The sequence below is a fragment of the Leguminivora glycinivorella genome, chromosome 4 (genome assembly GCF_023078275.1).
Source record: "Leguminivora glycinivorella isolate SPB_JAAS2020 chromosome 4, LegGlyc_1.1, whole genome shotgun sequence".
NCBI lineage: Eukaryota > Metazoa > Arthropoda > Insecta > Lepidoptera > Tortricidae > Leguminivora > Leguminivora glycinivorella.
Window position 1 is genome coordinate 23,027,737 of NC_062974.1, and position 24,386 is coordinate 23,052,122.

The 24,386-nt window shown below is 38.1% G+C and overlaps 1 protein-coding gene across 7 annotated transcripts in view; it reads left to right on the top strand.

The window, feature by feature from the left end:
* The window catches only part of LOC125225340 (PAX-interacting protein 1-like), a 194,384-nt gene that overhangs the window by 139,195 nt on the left and 30,803 nt on the right, over nucleotides 1–24,386 (top strand). The window contains exon 3 of one of the 7 annotated variants that reach the window (XM_048129004.1): nucleotides 14,231–14,261. The exons of the other annotated variants lie outside the window; for them this stretch is intronic. Within the exon in view, the coding sequence (XP_047984961.1) occupies nucleotides 14,231–14,246 (16 nt within the window). The 3' untranslated portion in view covers nucleotides 14,247–14,261. Of the gene's footprint in view, nucleotides 1–14,230; nucleotides 14,262–24,386 lie in introns of those variants that run through there. 7 annotated transcript variants of the gene reach the window in all.

Genomic DNA, 24,386 nt, shown 5'->3' on the forward strand with positions numbered 1-24,386 from the left:
TTTAGTCATTACTCGCGATATGCTTTGGAGGTCTTAGGTACCCACGTTCAAGTGTAGACGAGACCTTAGCTTTCATCCGTTACCCATACAGTCAGATCCGTTACTGTCCCATGTTTCAAATAGTTTTATTTGCAAAAATTAAATACAATTTGTTATTAAACTACGTTTCCGTTATTTTATATTGAAATAGTAACGTTTAAACTATTGATTACAAGTGATGGCATCCTATAAACTTGTGAAACAGTATAGTAATATTAGTAATCTTAAAAATTCTCCTCTATTTTGTACTGAAAGTAACGGAACGGATATATATATGGGTTTAAAAAAATAGTAGTCCGCATTTATGTGAAAATGAAAGTGTAATTTCTTCATTTGTTATTTTAGAATGAATAATAAAAATATTGTAAAATTCCCAAACCTTTTATATTTACATTATCTGCGATTAAATATGGTTGCGGAACGGAACACTCGCTTCCCCTCAACTCAACAAAAACATATTTTTTTTATTAATTACTTAAAAGTCAAGTGAACCTTCTATATTTTATATAAATTTATTTATTAAAGAATCTATAAAAATAGCTTTTAATAAATTTCTATCGGTTTCATTTTCATATCAACTTTTTTCGGGGTGGACAACTTTGAATAAAATGGCCCTGCAACTTATTTCCTAATAAATTTTATATCTTTTGCAAGTTCATCCATCATTCTTAGTTCTTACCAATCTTACCATTGATGGACGTATTTGTTCACCGCTGCGTCCCAAATTGCTCTTGTTTGCTCGCCCTATAGTTGCTAACGAATTTGTTTACAACCTTAAACATATGCAGCGCTTGCGTAATGTACGATAACTGACTGTGCCCTATTTTTAGTATCACGGTCTATTATATCACAATGTCTTTTGGCAACCACATAGCCAGTTGTAGTGTCGTTAAAGTTTTCTTCAAATATTACGTTGAGTATTCCATCAGCTGATTGAATCCATGATGCTTGAATAAAATTGTCCATTAAATTCTAGTATGTGTTCGGATTGTTGACCAGACAGATTTGCGGCTTCCTCCTACTCGAGCGCTGGAGTGTTACGCAACATGTGTCGTCAACTGGAGATTTATATACTCGCCGTGTTCACTGGGAATGTTGAAACCCCGCTTATTCGACCCGAATTTTTCGCGAAATGTTCCAACGCTTTTATTGCTTGATAAATTAGCGTCCCAATAAACTTAAATGCTGTTTTATGGGTTGTAAAAACGACTAAGTTTATGTAAGTGCTCCAAAAACATTATGCGTAGGTGCGTGTTGCTTTTTAAAACCGGCATAGATTGCAAGTCATGTAAATTTATTACACACCTCTAATCAGTTAGGTGCGATCCTAACTTGTCTATAGACATTTATTTAGTGTAATATGAAAACAATGCTTCTGTTGGGTATTATAATTAACATGGTAATGGTATTAATATTATAATGGTGTCAATGTTAGTGGCTGTTTAGAAGCTCACTGATCATGATCGTGCTGTATATTGATCGGATTAAGCATTTGAAAGGCTCTCAACCAGCTCAACCTACTTATTAATTCATTTACGGCTTCCTCGCCTATGCGCCTTACCTGCTCACAATAATTGTACTCGATCAATAAGCCAACTGTCCTTATTTGTTACTTCAAGATTATCTAATTCGTAGTGTAGGTTTATATTGCTTGAATTTACTGCATCAAATACGGCTTGTTATTATTATTTACAAGGCCTCCAGGCGATAATGTTTATGACAAATGATTCAACAACATTCACTAATTAAATTTATGATGTGTCATGTAATATTTATGAGAGGAGTCCTTATTAAACGAGGGCTTGATTTATAGGACGTGGTTTTCTTGTGGTTAAGGTAAATGTTAACCATTTTCCTCCTTGCCATTTATGAAATCTAGGTTTTCTTTCTTTTTAATTTATCAGCAAAAAATATCAGGGCAGATCTTTTTGACACAGGTCTTGTCATTATCTGAAATGTGAACCAAAACCGGCAGAGTATCTCATTCAGGTGTCCGGAGTTGCATCATGCCACTGATTCACAAAAAGTTCAACCTAACCGAATCGTACGATACGGTGATGTCATCTTACTCTACCTGCATTGCCTTTTGAGGTCCAATGGTCATACAGTATCTGTCTGTACAAAAAAGGGTTCCCCCACATCTAACGTCTCGCGAGCGTCGCGTCGGGCCAACTGTATGGAAAAAGACGTCGCGTCGACGCGACGTCGACGCGGCGTCAGGCTTTGCCCATACAGTTGGCCCGACGCGACGCTCGCGAGACGCTAGATGTGGGGGGACCCAAAGAAACTAGGTTTCATTTATATCATACCTAGTGTTGATTAATTCACGTAGAATTGAGTAATTAATCAGAATAACGTAAAAAAAATCATTACACGCGACACGCTATATAGTCCTTATTTATAGTTTTACTAGCTTTTGCCCGCGGCTTCGCTCGCATTAGAAAGAGACAAAAAGTCACTCACCATCCCTTCAACACTTAAAAAATCACGTCAATTCGTCGCTTGGTTTTGCCGTGAAAGACTTTCCTATTAGTATAGATTTCAAGACTAACGTGTTTTTGTAATATATCGCCCTTCCTCTGTGAAGATTTAATTGAACATACCGCTCTAAATCATAACCTTCCTTTTGCGTTGACGTAGTCGGGTATAAAATAGTTTGTCGCCAAAGAGTCTGTAGCGTTTCTGACATCATCATTGCGTGTCACCACACTATTTGTATGCGCAATTGCGCACACACATCATCGCGAGAAGAATAGTCTTATTGAACTGAACCTTCACCAGCAATCACAGTCACATCACATGCAATTATTTTCTTCTTTATCGGTTGATGAGCATTAAATAAAAAAATGAGAAGTCTTGCGATATAAGAACTTCGAACATGACCTACTTGAAATAGGAAGATAGGGAAGATAATGATGAAACCAAGTAAAACAAATTTTAAAAGAGTATATTAATGGAGGTTGATCCGTACCAAGCAATTATAATATTAATTTTTAAATGAAAAGAGAGAAGTACTCGCCTTGGTTGCGCTCTTTGATATATGTATTACTTTTACGACATGACTTCATTCTGTAGACGTGAAGTAACTGCCAGGTTTGAAGTAAGAAATGGCACTGACGTCATCGGTATACGATGCAACAGTCCAACGACTTTTCTCGTTTCATAAATCTCTGCTACTAAAACAGGTTGGGTCAAAATCTTGTCGATTATATTTTGCAAATGATACTCGTAAAACTTGAGTTATTACTTAATTGTTGGCCTTAGGAAAACGTTATCGCTGTCTTATTTTTACAACACTATTACAAATTAAATATTAATAAAGAAACAGTAGGTTTTATTTGATAAAAGCAAATGTTAGCGCACCTTGGAACACAATAAAGAAGCTGATCATATACGTATATGTGATTGAAGATACAATCTTGCGCATTCATCTGAAACCGACTAACTGAACCATAAGCAAACATGAACTAAAGTTTTTTTAACATCCATACATTTGAACGTTCCATTAACCAGTTGTGTACTTAAAAACGCGGACGGTCGAATTCACAATAAAAACAATGTAAACTTAATTGACTTGGTTACATTTCACGTATCACTTGAGACTTGAAACACGAATGTACGTTTGCTGCCAACATTTAGATAACAATGATAAGGGCATATCTTGTGTAGTTACGCCTCTGTTTACTTTTCACATCGACGTGTTTGCTCTATCGACCAATAATAAATAGACCTCTTATAATCGAATCCAGTACTGCGCGGTTCGATCTGCCTATTTTGTAAACAACATTTTTTGCCGACCGCCATAAAATTGCGTTTAATGTTCCCCTGCGTTACGTCACTTACGTCATCTACCACTTCTTTTTTATTTTCGCACCATGGCGCTGCGCCCATCTCCCTTGCCCATGCCCGGCTGGTATCGAGCGATCTCGCTCGCACGCCGCTGGCGACAAGCCGTCTGGTGGTTTCGGGCGGCGGTTGCCGCGTCGCAAACAGAACCCTAGGTCACGGTCTTTAAACACATTTTCCCGCACCGCCAGAGTAATAATCGCTTTTCGCACTGCTGCTCCCTAGATGAGGACATTGAGGACGCTTGGCCGTGAAGCACCACGTGTCGTGTCTACTTCTCGTAAATACTTACCGTGGCCTTGTACAGTATTTTGTTGTTGGTCCGAAGTCCAAAAGGAGTACTATGCTCGAGTTTTTAGGGGATTACATCGAAATAGTACATTACGATACAAGTGCGTAAAAAAGGAAGTTCGAAACGAGTGGCGATAAATTAAAACACGACCGAAGGGAGTGTTTTAAATCGACACGAGTTACGAATTTCCTTTTCGCACGTCTATCGTACGACGTTTTTCAGTACAGATGGCCCTCCGAAGTTTCGACCTGTCATATAATGAACCACTTCTCGAACTAGTGCGTAAAAAAACGACCATCTGTACTGAAAACATCTTTTTCAGTACAGATGGTGTTTTTTTTACGTCGTACGATACACGTGTGAAAAGGAAATTCGTAACTCGTGTCGATTTAAAACACTCCCTTCGGTCGTGTTTTAATTTATCGCCACTCGTTTCGAACTTCCTTTTTTACGTACTTGTATCGTAATGTACTATTTATTTAGGTACTTCTATCGTAGCATTCACGATGTGTTTTGAGTAGGTACAAGTTATGATAGGACTGGGAGATGAAACTTTTGTTTAGTAAGAGTTTGGTTGTAAAAAGTTTTTGGAGTTTATATCGAAAACACCTTTTTTATTTACTTCCATCACTATTACGTACACAATGTCTTGAGTAGTAACAATTGTTTTTTTAATTTTGTAAAGAGTTAGGTACCAAAGAGAACCCACAATGTGTGTGTAACGCGCTTATTTTTGAAGGCGGTTTTATTTTTTGTTAAAAAGTTAATTTTGTTAATTTTGTAAAGAGTTAGGTACCAAAGAGAACCCACAATGTGTGTTGACCGCGGAACAGGTCGAGAAGGTCAATGTGAACTTAATACAGGCTCTGACGTTGCTTTTCACAAAAACTAGGAGACCGTGAAAAATACGGAGAACAATGGCGATTGTGCCTTACGCACGGCTAATAATACATAAATCTCGAATAGGCCGGCGGCCGCTGACCGTGCCAAGTAATACATTAACATCTCATTGCAGATACCATCGCCGAGCCAACACGGACGAACTGACAGACAGACGGGCTCCCAAAATTCACTAACGCGGAATGACAAGTTCCACCCGACCCTGCGTGACTGATGCTATCTAGTATCTGCCTTTCACAGAGTGCGAATCAAATGGCAACCACGAATGAACAGGCCACAGACTACAGTTAAGCAAGCTATCTATCAAACACCGGATTTCTATCACCATTCATGTGTTGGATTTGATTGAGTTATTGAACAGGAAATTCAAAATTGAACAGCCTGTTCGTAAGGTAATTATCTACGAACATTACTGGTCATTTTTTTGCCATAATCGCTCATGTTAATGATGCAAATTACTTTTCAACATGTTTGAAAATTTGTAACTCAAGTTTTATTTCAACGTGATGTCTGACTGATCTTAGTTTAATGTAAATCAATGCGTTCTAAATATCGAAGAACACCGCATCGAAGTAAAAATCTTCAAATGCTCTTCGCGGTGGTCTTATTTGTTTTGATCCTTGTTAAAAAATTTACGTTTTCCTAAAATAGAGATTGACTCACACGGGTAGTTTTTATGACCGTCCATTTTTACGGCTAGTATTTTACAACCACAGGTGTCACTTCAATTGATTGATAGATACGCTACTTTTCATGTGTTTTTTATAGCTTCTATGCCCTTTGCTTGGCAAGGTTACAAGAGTATTGTTATGCAAACAGAATTCTGCTGAATTTCACGTTCATACCTCATTAACGATATTTTCAAACTCATTTATCTCAATACTTCGCCGCCGAAGTCTTTTATAGGCACGTGGCAACTTACCCATTCTCGGAACGAGCTCAAGTGTCACTGATAGCCATATTGAGTGACGGATGTCTTCCTGCCAGTTTTTCCTTTTTGCTTGGCTTTTCTTTTGTGTAATATTAGAGGGCAATTTGAACTCTATGCTGTGTACTGTCCGTAGATATACCTTTGTTCTTGGCTAGTGTATAATATGATGTAGTGTAGTAATGTGTTGGTAATGCTGTTCCCGGCGATGATCGATTTGGCTGTGAGCTGCGAGAGTGCGTAGGCGTCGCCGGAGAGCCAAGAGCGATCATCGACCATTTTGTCAACTCTTAACCGTGAAATGGATACCGCAATCCTCTAAACTAAAGCGTGCAAATGCAAAGTCATTGGAGCAAAATTTATTTAAGAACATAATTGCCTTGAATAATGATTATAGCTTGCAATGTGACTGATGTTACTCCCTGAGTACGTGTTTTAATAAAAATCAATCAAGGCTTATAAAATATGCTTGTCTGGCTGGAATTAATTAAAACATTGGATCATTTTATTGACAACTATAGTTTGCAGTCAGGCAATCAGTATTTAATCAGAAACCAAGGGTACAGCGAACATAAGCTTTGTGCACCGCACAAAAAGTTAACTTCATCGTACCGCAGCCGTCGCAAAAAACCATGACATCATGCCTTTAATTTGGCCGCAGCGTACGAAGCCCGTATTTGGAACCAGTTTCGAGCTGCAGGCTATCAAATCGCGATCGAACTATCCACGAAAAAACTACAGTTAACTCTACACTTAGGTATTTTTGACCTCAATAACTATGAAAGCCTGTCCAAAGTGACAAAGACATCTAATCCTCATTCAATGAAGCGATTCGCGTAGTTGTCCTACAAAATGTGTAATTACGGCTATTTAAACTCAGAACAACAGCAATATCTCAATATAGAGCGGAAATTGATGTCATAGCATAGCACAGCTATGTGATCAGGGATCAATTTTCGTTAATGTCTCGAAACAATAGGCGATTTACGCTCCTAGTAATTTATATAACGATCATTTAAACTTGCTTCAATACGAAATATAATATGTTAAATGCGCAGTTAAATTCTGTCTGCAAAATTCCATGTCACGTTTTTAATGAATGTGCAAACTTTCAAAACTGATTTGCAAAGTAACAACTGGTCGATTGTGCAGAAATGTGTCCTCTATATGCTATAACTTTGGTGACTCTGGTGGTTACTAAAGTTGTAGTAGGTATGTAATGTATGTCATTATTTTCGCCAGTGTCATTACACCATCATTTCACCTCACGCACTCTTTGCAATTTCATCTTGCGACTTTTTTGCCGAAGTTTTTTGCGAGCAACTCAATAACGGTGGAACGAAACAGAATAAACAGGTCGGTTTTTGTGAGAGGCTGTAGGGTTCCTCAAATAATCGGAATGACATAGGTGTTTTTATTGAGGCTTTAAAGAGTTGAACCAATATTTGCTTGGGGGCAGCGAATTTTATTAGACACATCGTTGTTCACAATGTTCACATAATGTGGAAGATTTTAGCAAAATCCTTACAAATTTGCTTTAGTTATGGAAATGAAATACGTCTTTAAACGGGAAAAGAAGAGTACCTACGAATGTAAGAAAACCTGTAACTACAATTTTATTAACCTTGCCCGCTCGTAATGGCGTATTAGTGAGAGCGAGATGTACACAAAGAAAGTAGGTAAGTTTAGTAGACTAGTGAATAACGTTAGTGTCAAACTCGTGGTAATGTAATTCATGAATAATCGGTTTTGGCAAAATTCCTTCGATATATACAGTTAAATCATTACGATCCGAATAATTTTCAAAGATTACCCCTTCCGATTCCAAATTATATTCCGTATTTAAAAGACTGACAATGATTGATGGTCAGTCGTTTTTTGCTTTGAATAATTGAATCCGGTATACATCTTCGATGACAGCTACAAATTGATAATTTCAAGCAAATGCATTTAGTTTTTTAACGCTTCATGTCTTTTACGTTTAGGTTATTAACAAAGCGATTATGCATTTGTGTAGAAAAACCATTTTCGGGCGTTGCTAAATCGAGGGTTTACTGGTGAAACCCGATAAGTTGAGCAACTGGTTTTTGAAATTCGAACTATGTGAAATTTCCACAATGTTGTTATTTCAAGGACAAATTATCTCGATTTATCGGGTTTCACCAGTAAACCCTCGAAATTGTAGTACATAATACTAAAGCATAATACTAATACGTTATGATTCGACTTCAAACACAGTGTCGTCATTACATGTACATGGAATTTCGGTTTAAAACCTATAATAAGTATCTATGATACAAAATGGTGATTTGGTGAAATTTGAAGGTGACCACAAGAGACAGGGTACTACAAAAAGTAACCGCATCAGAGTTTGGGCTTATTATATTAAGGCTCACTTGCACCAACCACTTAACTCAGGGTTAGTGGGCTGTCATCTGTCAAATTCCATATAAAATGGAGGATTAACCTCCTCGGGTTATTCCTCGGGTTAACCCTCCATTTTCGTTGGTGCAAGTGGTCCTAATTCGAATTGATGGAAATCAGCTACCATAATGGCTCAATTTTTAGTTTTTATTTCTCGTAGAAGTTTATATAATTCTTCAAACTTTACTAATATTTTCCTAATAACATGATTCATACATTCTCTTCTACATCATAAATATGTATAAAATCTTGAAAGGTATGCAGGTAAGGTAATATTAAAATGCTATTATGAGCAACATACCGTCATGCTTTTAGAACGGGCATATGGGCGTTGCACTAGCTTAGACACAGTTTTCGCTTATTGCCCGGGTTCTCGGAGCTCATTACTGTTAATTTGCATATAGAGTGGAGCTTCGTGTTCCAAGCCCTCCCTTAACTGCCCTTCGGGAACACAACGACCGTCCTGTGTATCACCCGTATCTCGAATTAATTGAGATTTATTCTAAACTTATCTTCTTCCAGCTAGGAATGACCATTATCTTATTTGAGTTGAAATTCATTACTTCAGTAATGATTTTAAATTTGACCTGTTTTAGTTTCCAACATATTGCGTGCGTGCTTACAAATGGTTGTTTTCGTCCACATGTGGTCGTGTCCATAAAATGTTATTCGGTATCGAAGGTTATCGAAGCTAACGCCCAGATAATTTCGACTCCAGTAGCAATGACATGTTATTCGATTTTAATTGAACGCTTTAATACATTTTGAAAGTCATTTAATGGACGATTTAGGCGGCTTAACTGTATAATCAATTAGACATTCGGCTTGTAGACCTATCAATGCATCATTTAACACAATGCGCGCAAAATTGATCGCAATAAAAATCAATGAACCGTCGAATTATTGGATGTAATCGGACGCCCGTGACATTGAATACTAAACTGGTATACCTAACGTGGCCGCGAATCCATTGAATTTCAATTCGGCAACTCGTTTAATATTCGTAGCGGTTAATTCGCGATAGCTCATCTCGCCTCTTTCGCTCTGTGGTGCGACGCAATAACAATGCTGCGGTCTAAGTCGAGCGATGATGTCAGCCTTGCTTCTCTTAATGACTGCGCGAACCGCCGGCAGCATTTCACGGGCGTAAACAACACGATACTTGCTGCTTACAGTGCTTTCATATCTTTCCCACCAAATTGCATCAACTATATCCTGTCTATCGACTTTAAAGATCCATAAAACGAATTTAAATTAATTATAAATGAAATTTTAAATCACTTAGTTTATTACTACTTGCAATAATTATAACTTTTAGTGCCTTGTACCTACCAAGCGGGTCATTTAGCAATTTGGCATGCATGCACTCTCATAACTGAGCTCGGCCCTCCGGACCTCCGTAACCAATTATTAACGTAATGCTCCGCTGCTATAAGCAATATTTGGCGAATGGGATACATCACGAAAATGATAGAAATTACTCAAAGCCTTGCCTTCATGTTCATTTTGTTTAAAGTTTTTTCTTCGCGGAGTTTTGGAACTGACTAAATTGCCTCCAAGCACGCTTGGATGCTCCTCTGACTTTCGGTCTGACTTAAATCGTCGAATTTTGACGTGACTAGGTATTTTTTTTCTTGGAACTAGACTCAATTAGTTGCGTCTCTTATTAATTTATCTTTTTGTTGTGTTCATATTATACCATAATGTATTGTTACTAAGGAAACATATTTATTACTTCCTTAGTTATATTATTTTCATTTCCCGTATGTTATGTTACTGTTTATGCATCTTTTACTATTTACATCCTGGATCATTTCATTTGACTGACATCTTTCCGAAGTTGTGATTTGTATCTTTTTTCTTAATTATTTATTATATGAATATTTTCTTCTATACTGTATGAACACAAAATATGATTAAATATAAATAAATATTGGGGGACACCTTACACAGATCAAGTAGATTATTAATTAGCCCCAAACTAAGCAAAGCTTTTACTATGGGTGCTAAGCGACGATATACATACTTAAATAGATAAATACATACTTATATACATAGAAAACATCCATGACTCAGGAACAAATATCTGTGCTCATCACACAAATACATGCCCTTACCGGGATTCGAATCTGGGACCGCGGCTCAGCAGGCAGGGTCACTACCGACTGAGCCAGACCGGTCGTCAAATTGTAATAATATAACATTGTTAAACAAACTGGTATAGTAAAAAGCCATTAAATAGTCTGTAAAAAACGTGTCATAGCCGGAATTACTTACCTATGCCCATAAATTCAATTGATGTCCTTATACGAAAGTCACATGTCAGTCGGATATTGCAAATACTACCTATTTTACCTTATTTAGTTTTGAATCAAACCTGCCCTAAGAAATATTGAAAGCCTAATAGACCTAGGCAATTTACTTCGACTGGTTCTAAAAGCCACATCAATCAGTTTCTAACAGCATTAATCCAAAAGTATGCACGCTTAATGTTACTGCAAGTCCTTAAGCCTTTTCGCATTAAACGTGAAATAAAATTGCCGGTTGCAGTCCAAGACCACAGAGCGGAGTGACGGGTTTCTCACGAGGTTCCTTTGGACACATTAATTGATGTAAAACGTTCAAGTTTACCTCCACTTTTGCAACAGCTGGACCAAACCTCCCATAGCTCGAGTAAATGCAGTTCTATTAAAACTATTCATACTACCATATACGTACAACATGCATTACGTTACGAAAATAATTCTAAGTGTGCCCTTTAATAAACTGAGAAAATATAATTATATCAGCTTCGTCTACTTTGCAATTGATAAATTATAGTCAAAACGTAAGAGCAAGGTCAAATATTCAATTTGATGTAATGACTTGCAAGAAATTCGAATAATAAATAATAACTTCCCCTGTACGCAACAGTCAAGATTGTTGCACATTGGCTCGGCCATTTGTGGTCTTCTACTGCAATACATTTATTATGTTTAAACTGACTGCAATTCTATTATGCTTAATACGCAAATTGAGTATCCATACTAACCCCCTTATGCATAAAGTTTAGTTATCAAGGCGATAAAGTTCGTTTGTCCTTTTCTATTAGGTACACCAATACGTCGGAGAGGGACAAACGAACTTTATCGGCTTGATAACTTTAGAGTACGTTTATGAATAAGGGGGAATATTATAACGGGAAAGTGTGTGTGTCTGTTTGTTTGTCCGTCTTTCACGGCAAAACGAATCGACGAATTGACGTGATTTTTTTAAGTGGAGATAGTTGAAGGGATGGATAGTGACATAGGCTACTTTTTGTCTCTTTCTAAACCCCCCCAACTTCCCTAAACACACCCACTTCCCTAAAATGGGGGGTGGAACTATGTATGGAGCATTCCGCAATACATATTCGAATTTAACGCGAGCGAAGCCCGCGGGCAAAAGCTAGTCTATAATAAAATCGTTTACAACTTACATTACATTACCCTCTAAAGAATTTGTAATAATCATCTCTTTAGCAATTACCGTTCATAATTTCATATGCAAAACCAGATTACTTATCTTTTACGGCTTTGCTTATTCAGCTTATTATTTTATCTTCAGACGCAATAATGTATTCATCAATAACACCCTGCAACTTTGTCACCTTCAGACCACACAAAGTAGCTTCCAGAAATAGTGGCCTGTCAAGAATAGTTTCCTTATTGCGATTTCATACCCCTTTACCACGTGTCGACTATTCAGAAGTTATTACCTGTAATTTTCTAAAAGGATAACGACCATGAAATTGTACTTATTTGCGTATGCGTTAGGGATTGCAGTACCGGTACTGTTTTAAAGAACCGGGATTTTCGGTACCGGAGCAATGTGGAACCGGGATTTCCCGGGATTTTCGGTACTTTCGGGACTGGTCTATTTTTTTCGCTTTTTCAAATATAACAACATATTTTTTTGCATTTTACATCTTTTATTATTATATTTCTATAACCAAACCGCACCGGCTTCGCTCGGCGTATTATTTTATCTGCCTTTTTTATTACAATGAATTGGGAGTCGGAAGAGCAAGCAAAAAATCCTGAAGAATTCCGCCTAAACCATAGGCACCAATGGTTGACCGTTGCAATACATTGCTCCGATTAGGCGATCTGCCATTACTGGGAGATATTTAATCGCTTAGTAAAAGAAATAAGACAAACACTATTAAAGAAATGTAATAATTGATTATAGTCCGGCAGTAAAACCTCACAAATTTTCCCCAAACATGTAACTTGAAGCAAAGAATGTAAACTAAAGGAAGCAAAACATTTGAGATGGTGCACTATTTTTTTGCTAGGCAGAGAGAACGTTCTCGAGAAAATTAGTCATTTTCTGGAAATTTCTGTGGAATACCGTAATACCACATTATATGTAAACATTTTTTAAAAGTTAAGCATGTTTATAACAGCTATCCTTAAAAGTTAGACATAACTCATAAGCCATTCCCGACTTTTTTTCTAGATCTACATTTATGTATAAGAGCGACAATTCCACCATACATTATTTTGTTATAAGTCGATCGGTACGTACGGGCAGGGTTTTCGATTGGAGCTCTTAAGCAGCGTGATTTTTACCGACCGATTTTAGCACATGTCGTCATGTTTTAATAATCAATTTATAATAACAAAACCTTAATCATTCCTCAAGAATCACTATTCATACATATGTGAAAAACGCATAAACATCCGTTTAATGGTTTTTGAGTCTGTCGCAAAATTCGCGAACACAGTTTTATAACATGCAGAGAAATGAGTCAAATGAGAAATGAGATTGAGAGAGAAAAAATAAATACACAAATGCATATAACAAACCTTCACCAAAAATACAAAACTCAACTACTGAACTGGCTAGTGGGGCTAGCCAGTGGCCACCGCGATACCCTCGGTTTTTATGTTATTATAAATTGTTTATATGTTATTATAAATTGATTATTAAAACATGACGACATGTGCTAAAATCGGTCGGTAAAAATCACGCTGCTTAAGAGTTTCAATCGAAAACCCTGCCCGTACGTACCGATCGACTTATAACAAAATAATATATGGTGGAATTGTCGCTCTTATACATATTTTATTTTATTTTATTTTCTTTATTGGGGAAAAAAACAGACATAGGAAGGTCATACAGATAAGAAGATATTGAAATACACAATAATAGGTACAACCTACATCCTGAGATAATTCCCACTAAGATACATAAATGTAGATCTAGAAAAAAGTCGGCGATGGCTTATGAGTTATGTCTAACTTTTAAGGGTAGCTGTTATAAACATGCTTAACTTTAAAAAAATGTTTACATATAATGTGGTATTACGGTATTCCACAGTAATTTCCAGAAAATGACTAATTTTCTCGAGAACGTTCCCTCTGCCTAGCAAAAAAATAGTGCACCATCTCAAATGTTTTGCTTCCTTTAGTTTACATTCTTTGCTTCAAGTTACATGTTTGGGGAAAATTTGTGAGGTTTTACTGCCGGTCTATAAAAGGCAGATAAAATAATACGCCGAGCGAAGCCGGTGCGGTTTGGTTATGGAAATATAATAAAAAAAGATGTAAAATGCCAAAAAATATGTTGTTATATTTGAAAAAGCGAAAAAATTAGACCAGTCCCGAAAGTACCGAAAATCCCGGGATTTTTCAAGTTGATTTCCCGGTTCTTTGCTTGGCCAAAAATCCCGGGAATTCCCGGTACTTTCGGTACCGGTATTTCCCGGGAGCAAACCCTAGTATGCGTACTGAAGAAATATAATTTCAAATGCTAATGTTCATATTTTTTTGTTTCAGGTACAAATTGCTTTAATCATAGCGTTGTCTTAAATACGGACGGTATGAAATGAAGTATGAAGGTAATCTATTGTATTTAAGTAATATTCTATTCCAGTTCTTATCCAGAAGTTTGGCCTACTTATTATGTAGTAGCATTAATATTCCTTTGAAATATGCCACCTTGACAATGTTTATGCGATTTCAAAACATCCGTCAGTTGTCTTTTTTCTCGCAATAAATAAGAGACATTTTAAATTTAAACTAGTGCTGCCCCGGAGCCTTTTGCTTTAATTGCCGTTTCCTGCCGTCTCCTGGTTTTAGCTTACAAGTTTTATACGCGTTGACATATATAGAGATGGTCCCATTGGCACCAAGTCGGGGTCTGATGATGGGATCCTGGAGAAATCGAGGGAACTCTTCAAATGTTATAGGCACATGTAATGTTTTTAGTGTATTTTTCAAAGGTACACCAGTATTTACGCCTGATGGTAATAATTTTATGTGGCTGAGCTGATGATGGAAGGTCAACTCCTCAATGGTTAGGAGTTAAAGGATAATTCTTTCACTAGTGTGCATATATTCGGACTGATACATATAATATCAATAGGAACCACTAAAAATCAACAAATAAATAAACTTTTTAACAAAAAATAAAACCGCCTTCAAAAATAAGCGCGTTACAAAACACGGAGAAACTAAAAAGCAAAAAATAATAAACCTTTGAATTCAGATTTCTTATCGTATTGCAATAATCTAAACATCCAAATTATAAACAAATCAATTATTTTTGGAGTCGGTACCAGCCTGCGTATGGTTGGGTGGGGCAAACAGGCAATAGCAAGGCGACGAACAGGTCTGGTACCGACTACAAAAATAATTGATTTGTTTATAATTTGGATGTTTAGATTATTGCAATACGATAAGAAATCTGAATTCAAAGGTTTATTATTTTTTGCTTTTTAGTTTCTCCGTGTTTTGTAACGCGCTTATTTTTGAAGGCGGTTTTATTTTTTGTTAAAAAGTTTATCGAGTTTGCTATTCATCTAACATAATTTATTTCATTGGGTGCCATAAAAACATAAACATTTACGATTTGAGACGATTGTTTAATGTACAACTACATTTTAATTTAATCGATCCATTTATGCCCCGACGTATTGCAAATAACGTAAAATAATTATGACAAATCGCGTAACATATTGAGGTTTTTTGAACGTGCATTAAGTTAAAACATGGTAGACGCCTCTACTTTGACAGTAGAAGACGCGTTTCGTTCCAATCATGTTCTGTTTACACGACTCATTATGACCGATTTTTCAAAGTATAAACCATTTTATAAATTATGTTTAGTATATATACCGGTCTATTCTTAGACTATGTTGATTTACTTTTTCAACATGTCGTTAACCTCTTTAGAGAAACAACATTGTTATAATTTTAGCTGCGAAGATGGTGCTCATTTTGCACGTCCGGCGTTGATCAAAGCGACGGCCACGAGACTGATTTTCAAAGTGACGGGACTACTAATTGGTCAGATTACAGAGCCTTGTCCCTTCCACGTATTGCTGCATGGCTGCAAACTACGATGGAAAACGTATTTTGGTAATTTTATTATTAAAACGCGTGAAATTGACTGACAGGCCAGACGGCAACCGGGAGCCGTGGACGGGAGTATAAATATTGTATTAGAAATGCCATCCAGAGCGTTAACCTGGGAAACGTAATGAAGCGATAGTACCTACTAGGTACTACTAGTGGTATTTTTTTAAATCTTTATAACATTCTGCATATTTGCCTTTTCTCGTCACGTCATCAGTGACTCGCTCAGTCACTGATTCTTGACAGACAACTTCTGACATGTTAAGCTTATAGATAAAACTGATGTTATTTTCTTTGTCTTCAAATGTTACAAAACCAAACTAACACGTGAAAGGAAATCCTTTAAATAAATAAGCATACTGCTCATCTTTTTACGCTAGCAGCCTATGGATCAGATATACCCAAAAGTCATACAATGCAATAAGAATTCAATACAACAACGCCTTTAGGATGCTGATTGGTCTGCCTAGGTTCTGCAGTGCCTCCACAATGTTTGCGGTGGCTCGTACTGACGGATTCGCAGCAATCTTGCGCAAAAAGGCAGCGTCACTACTGAACAGAACGAGGAACAGCCCAAACAGCATCCTAAAGATGATTGCAAATCATGTGTGCTGTCCTGTATTTAACAAAATAATATTAAATGTGAAATCGAATCTTTAAATAAAAAATATTGTTCTAAGAAGATATAATCGTAAACACTTGCCCTCTGGCTTATGCCGCTTAATTATAATAATCACTGCTTCCTTGCCAAGAGTCAAATGAGCGTCAACGATTGTTCCCCGAATACACATCAAAATGTTCCCTTTGGCACCTGCTGAGCTGACATTATTTTACCCATTCCACTGTTCTTAATACTTGTGCTACACACAATTTCGTGGGACGTATAGCCGACAAAGATATCACGTCTATTAATCTATGACATAGGTCAAACTCAGTTTGAAGTTTGCTTGAAATAGCTGTGCAACTGTTGCAAATTTAACTAATGATTGTGGGACTAGCACAAACGCTCACTGTTTCGTCTAAATCGTTCATGATTTATCGCGTCTGGTGCCAAATGACGACTCTGTTAACGACGACCTATCGGCGCGATTAACGATCTAATCTAGGCCAATCAATTATATAAATAAAACACTGTTTGTCTCTAACCAAACTGCACTGACCTTTTGCTGTATTAAATTTAAAGCGCGATATATTTCTGTTCTAAATGGGGTTAGTGATATAATATAATACTAAAGTTAATGCTAAATACACCAATATCACTTATCCAGATTACGTTGATGCTTATGATATCGATCATGCTAAAGCAGCCGTAGATGATTGCGTGCTCGCTGCGATTTGATGAATCGTTAACGATGCTGATCGGTGATCGCTTACACCCGACATTAGGACATGTCCAACGCTATTAGAGAGCAATGTTGCAAGGACTTGGCACGCTATTTCAGCCTGCTTTCTTCCTAGAAATCCCAAAGCTTCCTTAAACATGACCGCGATCTAACATAGTATGTTTACTACGCGTAACATTTGGTCGTTTTATGTATTACAGTGCAAACTGGAAAAGTATTTACGAAACCAACTAAATTCATGAAGTTTATTAATATTCAAGTTTTAATTTAGCCGTGTGTACTAGCAGTAGTTGGTATTGATCACATGGATTTAACTGTTCCACGAATTCAGTGCAATAGAACGTAATTGCGGGTAGTATAATAAACTAGCGGAAAACTAAATTATACACTTACCGAGCGTTCACACGAACAAAATGGGTCAAACTAAAATGTCAAATGACCAGTGTTCTGTATGGAAACCATGTTTAGTAGCTGTAATTTCTAGATCGATCGCCCTGTTAACTGCTACCGTTGTGTAAGATTGGTCAACCTAGTTGGCAATTGTAAAGATACTTTAGGAATAATGAATTTGAAACATGTTATCTTCGAATTTATAATGTTACCATTTTAACTAGGAAATCCAAAGATTCATTGCATAAGCACAAGTAAATATTGACAGCGATAGATATGCTGTAAATATTAGACTAGTGTAGTAGCGATTCCCAGAAGCGACGATACGCAGTGATACCGAGAAGCAAGCTGGCATTCTTAATTCTTAATTACATTTTATATAAACAGCCGTGAGAACCCGTCGCGTAGTTCACACGGGTATACCCCAATACTATCCGCTTCTGTTACTCTACCCGACACAGTTTGTGGACGTGCTTTTACAATTTGTAAGCTAGCCCTTCGGCATGTTTTAATTGATTTAAGGTGAAGTTCGCTTTTTATTCGACTCTAATGAGATCCTCTTATTTTGCCTTTGGATTTGCTTATCGTGACTAAACTTAGCTTTCGTTAATACAAGCTAAAACTTTGATTTTTATTCGACATTTACCGAAGTTTTAAACACCTCTGAGTCTCTGAGGCAAATATCAGAGAAAACTTTTTGATACTTTTTCGCAAAAAAATAACAACAACAACACTCATAAATACTTTGAAAGTATGTTTAATTTGCATTAATTTTCTCAGTAAAATATTAATTTAATAGCATGACACTGATCATTATTATGCTCGACTGGTGAGCCTTTAACATTGCTACCTAGTAATAGAACACTCGAGGCCGCCGTCGAATGCCTGGCATTCCTCATAAAAGCTTACACGGCAAATGTCAATGTTATCGTCATAATACTGTGTGGTCTTGTTACACTTCGCCATTCATGTCACGGTGCGTAGTCGTGTCATCTTCATATCTTTAGACGAATATCTTTAACGCCGTACTCAACAGACTACCAACGCAAGCTTTAATCTATCAAAGTAAACGTCTTCATTGTTTTATGTCACTCACTCATTTCTATTTCACTTGTTAGATCTGTCAGAGGCAATAAGGGACAAAAAACCTGGTCAGTCGGTCGGGAGATTGGCAAGGTCACCGCTTGACGATTTATTCCACTGATAGTACAAATGTGAAAGTTTTCAACATTGGACAATCATAATCGTTGAAGAGACGGTTAGATTCAAATTGACACACAGATGACGCTCGTCATTCTCATCAATGTAGGACAGATACCTACTTATATAAAATGTAGAGGAGGGGTTAACGTCTTCTACGGAAAGTGGGGGCAAAATTACAAAAACATCGATCGCTGTAACTTGGAATTATCCTGAACCAGTCACAAGCTCGCTCACGTGACTGACGTGGGGGCAATGAAAATGCAATCAAGTTCTAAAACAGACGCTGCACTGCTTGTTGTTTGTTATTGCATTGCTGACTGCGTTTATTTCCGAAGCCTGCGTTGTTTTAATTCCGTCGCTCGCTGACCCTTTTTGGTACACGTGAAACTTCGCAGTTATTTGATTGGAAATAATTTAATCGGGCGATATATTGCGGAAATCCATATTGTTTAAAAAAATCTGCCGATCCGCTATACATAGCAGGGGAAATTAGCTAAAATTACGGCATAATTAATGGAAGGTTTAAAATTGAAATATGTACGTTATAGACCGAAGTTATTTTTCATCAACCCTCCCCACTCCTCCCTCCTCTGCGTCACCCCTCTACCCTCCCTTAAAGTGCCGAAAATGCGGTTTTTCTCGATTTCTGACAAAACTGTTGAAGATACAGAAAAAGCGCGTAGGAACGAAGTAATCCTTAATAAATTTACTACAAATCATTCATTAACACTTTGGTTCTAGCACTTATAGTTTACGCGTGATCCGTCACGAAAGTTGGTCCTTTGCTGCAATCTTCTTTAGTGAATGTTAAGTTTTCGCCCAAAATGCATACGAAATCGTCGAAATTTGTTTGATATAACTAAAATATTGTAACTCATGACTAAAATAAAATTAAGGGGGAAAAATCACTACCATGGGTGGAATTTCCAATATGTCTTGGAATTCCAGTAACTATTTAAGACGTAATATTTTCACGGTAGTAGTCGCTAGGAGTACCATTGATCTATATAGTGTATCTATGACGGGGATGAGCTTTTGGTAGCTGTTGGTAGAGCCCTGGAGTATCAATCCAGTAGCCGTGAGTTCAAGTCCCACCCATGGTAGTGATTTTCCCCCTGAAATTCATTTTCAGTTTATAATATTTTAGTAATATCAAACAGATTTCGTAAGCAATTTGGGAGAAAACTTAACATTCACTAAAGAAAATTGCAGTAAAGGACCAACTTTCGTGATGGATCACGCGAAACCTATAAGTGCTAGAACCAAAGTGTCAATGAACGATTTGTAGTAAATTTATCAAGGATTACTTTTTTCCTACACGCTTTTTCTGTATCTACAACGGTTTTGTCAGAAATCGCGAAAAACCGCATTTTCGGCTATTTAAGGGGGGGAAGAGGGGTGACGCAGAGGGGGGAGGGATGGGGAGGGTTGATGAAAAATAACTTCGGCCTGTAATGTACATATCCCAATCAAAAAAAATCTTCCATTAATTATGCCAACATTTTCATACATAACTTTCCAGAAGCAACGGACTATCATCTTTTCTTGCGTTTTCATCATATTGGTGGTTTGCCAGATATCGAGAAAAATCTAGTTTGGCTTGCTCTGGTTCGAGCATTATCTCTAACGTTCAGTCTTCTTTTGTTGGCAAGTATGTTTGAATTGCTCGAAGAAGGTGTCAACGGTCTACGTCCATCCACCATCCATGGTGCGGTGTACCATCTACATTGTGTAGAGACGAATGAATTAGACAAGATAATAATAATAGGCCTTTGCATCTATAACAGATGATTTAAGCAGCATCCTTGCGACACTTACGTTTGTGGCTGTATAGCCCAATTCGAGAGAGGATCCCTCGTCCACACACACGGCAGGTGTATGCACCCCCAGATGGGTGGGGGTTAGAGGCTTACTCGTGACGCCGCATGCGTTTATCATGAATAAGATAATGCGAGATCAGCGAGATGTTATAATGCGTTTGAATGATAGACAAGATAGTAAACATGACAAATATTTAACTTTAATGTATCTTTCATAGCTTAATTATTTCCAGCACTAATAGTTTTCCCTTGATATGGTAGTTAAAATATCGTTTATTTGGTTGACCGAAAGTGATTCGTGTCTGTTCGTTACCTCTAAAACAGCTTAGATTAAATTTTCTTATGGATGGAATTTGACGTCCGGGGAAGGAAAACATCATCTTTCAACGCATATTAGTCGTTATCAGAAAGATAATAATTCATACGTAAATTCTCTAACATGTACTGGTACAATTGAGCACACAGCAGCCTCCCGTAATGATAATAACGACCGATGCTTGCGCCATCGCCACAGCAGCACGCGTTCGTATTGCCGATGGCGGGAAATCGCTGACACTTGCGTAAACATACCGGCTACTCTCAACGCTACCCAGTGCTAGTAATGCGGGTATACGGGGCATGCAAGTAGATGAAGTGACTTATCGAACCTACTAGCATTCCCTTGTAGGAAAAAAGGAACCTCTACACGCACATGCTGATGATTACAGATGGTTTGCAACTGGAAATCTAAATAAATCATTTTCTAATGTTCTATTTTCCGTCTCGCTAGGTGAGTTACATGAGTAGAACTACACCATTGTGGCCTATTTGCAGCAAGCTTCACTTTGAAGAAATCGTATATGAATACGATCAGAAATCGTATATGATAGTTCATAACTCTCGGTTTTCCTAATCATTACTATTGCGAAACAATATCTACTCCGATATACAACTCGTTAAACATACCCCAAATAACTAGATCGACCATCTCGTCCCAATCCCAAGCTGTTAAACAGTCTTCCTGAAATGTTAACAGTAACACCGCAAACTATCCAGTTGAAAGTAAACAGACTACGAGTACCACGCTTTACAACACGATGCTAGGGCAGCTTCATAGAAATAACAACTGGGTCATATTGCATCAATCGAACGATGCACGCGAACGTTAGACACCATAGCACTGATTGCGAATTCAACTTTGTAATTTTCTCCTGTCACGAACGTTTGCACTGCATCGATATATGGAGCGGAATTAACATTTAGTTTGTTGCAGTTTTGCAAAGTACCTTACCTAGTCATGTTATTTTTAAAAATGTGATGTTTTAAGACTGTGGCAGCAACATTTCTACTTATTTATTCTTATTACAAACATTCTTCACTTCACCACGACTACCGATGGCTTTTAAAATGACAATCTAAGATTTTTATAATACATATCTAAGATTTTTATAATACACACCTAGGTGGCAAATACAGATTGTCAGACGGGGGTTGGTTTGTAAGGTCGTTACTTAAGAATACGTTTTTTTCTGTTTTGTACAAAGGTCTACTTAAACTGCCTATAGATCATGAAATTATAATTGCCCGGTGAGGATCAAACATACCTAATTAAAACTCACATTACAAACATCCTTCGTAAGGCATTCATTATGGATAAAATCCGCAAAAAATCAATCACTAAGCAAATACATCCATGATTTATAATTGCTTTTGTGGAAGGAAGTCCGCCCAACAAAGTTGCTTGTGCAATGCATTAATAATTTAAAATACTGCCTTAGCAGGTAATTAGATTATGGTTTCACAAAATTTGCAATTACAAACATGGAAAACGAACATTTCTGACCTTTTCGCAAAGGAAACATTAATTTTCCGAACTACACCTATAAAATTATAAACTTTGCTTTGAACGGAATCATCGTTCACTTTGTTGCACTTTGGAGCTTAGGAAATTTAGGTATATAGGTTGCTCGTTTTGATTTCTTTTTTTGCAGCAGATACTGTGTCAATACAGTTGTTTGCGAAACGAGAATACTCTTCAAGTACTTATCTAAATTCAGCAAGGATTACTTTGTAACAAAGATTGATTAAAAGGATCGTTATAAAACCAAATACGCTTATCCTGTGCGCTCAGTGCATCGGGGTGAGTAATGATCGCAATGCATTTGTATCTGTCTGGCCTGCTTCTCAGAAGAGCAGGAGTCGAGTCGGCCGGGAAGTCGGGCTTCCCAGAACACGACATGTCCACCAGGGACAACCGAGAGATCACTTATGCGAGCCTTTGAGGAATTATTAATTATCGCACTGATTTTATGATCCATCGTCCTGTATCGGAGACGTGTTAACTTTTACCATTCAACGGAGTGGGAGTTGCATCGGTTTAACATGATTAATTGCTCCTATAAACGATGCCTTTGATCCTCGATCGTCCATCATATTCGGGCAGCCAAAGCTTTGACGCCATGGAACAAAACTAAAGACACCAACCAGGTCATTGCACCGTAGAGGCGAAATCTGATATGTCGCCCGCATCCTAGTGTGGAACGTCTCAGCAAAATAGAAAATGTTTGAGTTCATTACACGAATTCGCAGCACTTGTGGTAGTAGCAAAAAGCGTTTTGCGTCATTTCGCCGCAGCCCAATTGATGGTGGGAGTTTTTTTTTCCGTGATAGTTGGTAGAAGCTTCACTCAACACAACTACGCGGACATTGACCTTGGTTATATTATTTAGGGCGACGCTTTACTCGGTGGAGGGTAAAAATATGACGAATCAATGACATGTATACATTAGTAAATAGTTTGCTTTGAGCGAGCGTCCGTCGGTAGAGGTACTTTACAACTTTTTTTATTGGTAGGGGTGGTCTTTACGGATGGCAGGAGTTGGAATAAAGTGTACCTTTTATTATAAGATGCGCCCCATTATGCAGTTCTTGTAATTATACAATAGCATATAAAAGGGGTGTAGATTTGCAGAACTACTAGTGCCACTAAATAATTTAAAATATTGCTCTCTGCAAGTCAAAGCGTATCCGGCTTATTTTATTACCTGTCCAAAATGTTCATGGCTTTCCTTTAGCTACTATACTTCCCATATCGGACTATGGCATCTGGAGAAATGTTAAACTTCCTCCTGCTGAAGTTATGGTTGTCACACCTTCTGCGTTTAAATCAAGGTGTGCGGGTGCGTGTGTTGACTATAGGTGGTGTAGATAGGCGGTGAGCGGATATCGGGCGCGCGAGCACGCAACTAGCGCGCCCAGTCAGACTGCCGCCGCGCGACCAGGCAGACGCACGCGCACCGCATGTGCTGCCCGCAGAGTTCACGATCAGTTAGTTCATCACTGAACTTCTACCTGAAACTTAAAAATTTACACTTGACTTTATATATAGGAAATACACTATGCCCCTTTGCATGTATCTGTTCTGCCCGTGGTTCTTTCTCGTGATATACCTCGCGTTCCTGATGCTGGACGTGTGAGCCGGCTAGGACGCTCAGTGGTCGGTGTGTAGAGTAGACAGCTAGAGCGCAGGCGCGGCGTCACGATCGATACGCCGCGTCGTAGTGAAGGCCTGGCGGTCCGTGTCGGCGGAGCGCCGTGCGAGAGAACACGCGGGTGGTTGGCGCGCCGGCGACGGTGCGAGCGGGTGCCGCGTGCCGGGAGCGCCGGCGCTGTTATGCAGGGCCGCCGAGGCCCCTGAGCCAGCCGAGCCGGCCGTCACGATCGCTCCGCACGCGTCGGGCACGCGGCCGCGCGGCGCGCCCGCCATGAGCGCCGCTACGCCGGAGGTGCGAGCCCCGCCGCCTGACGCCGCATCGCCGGCTGTCGCTTTGCCCAGGATCA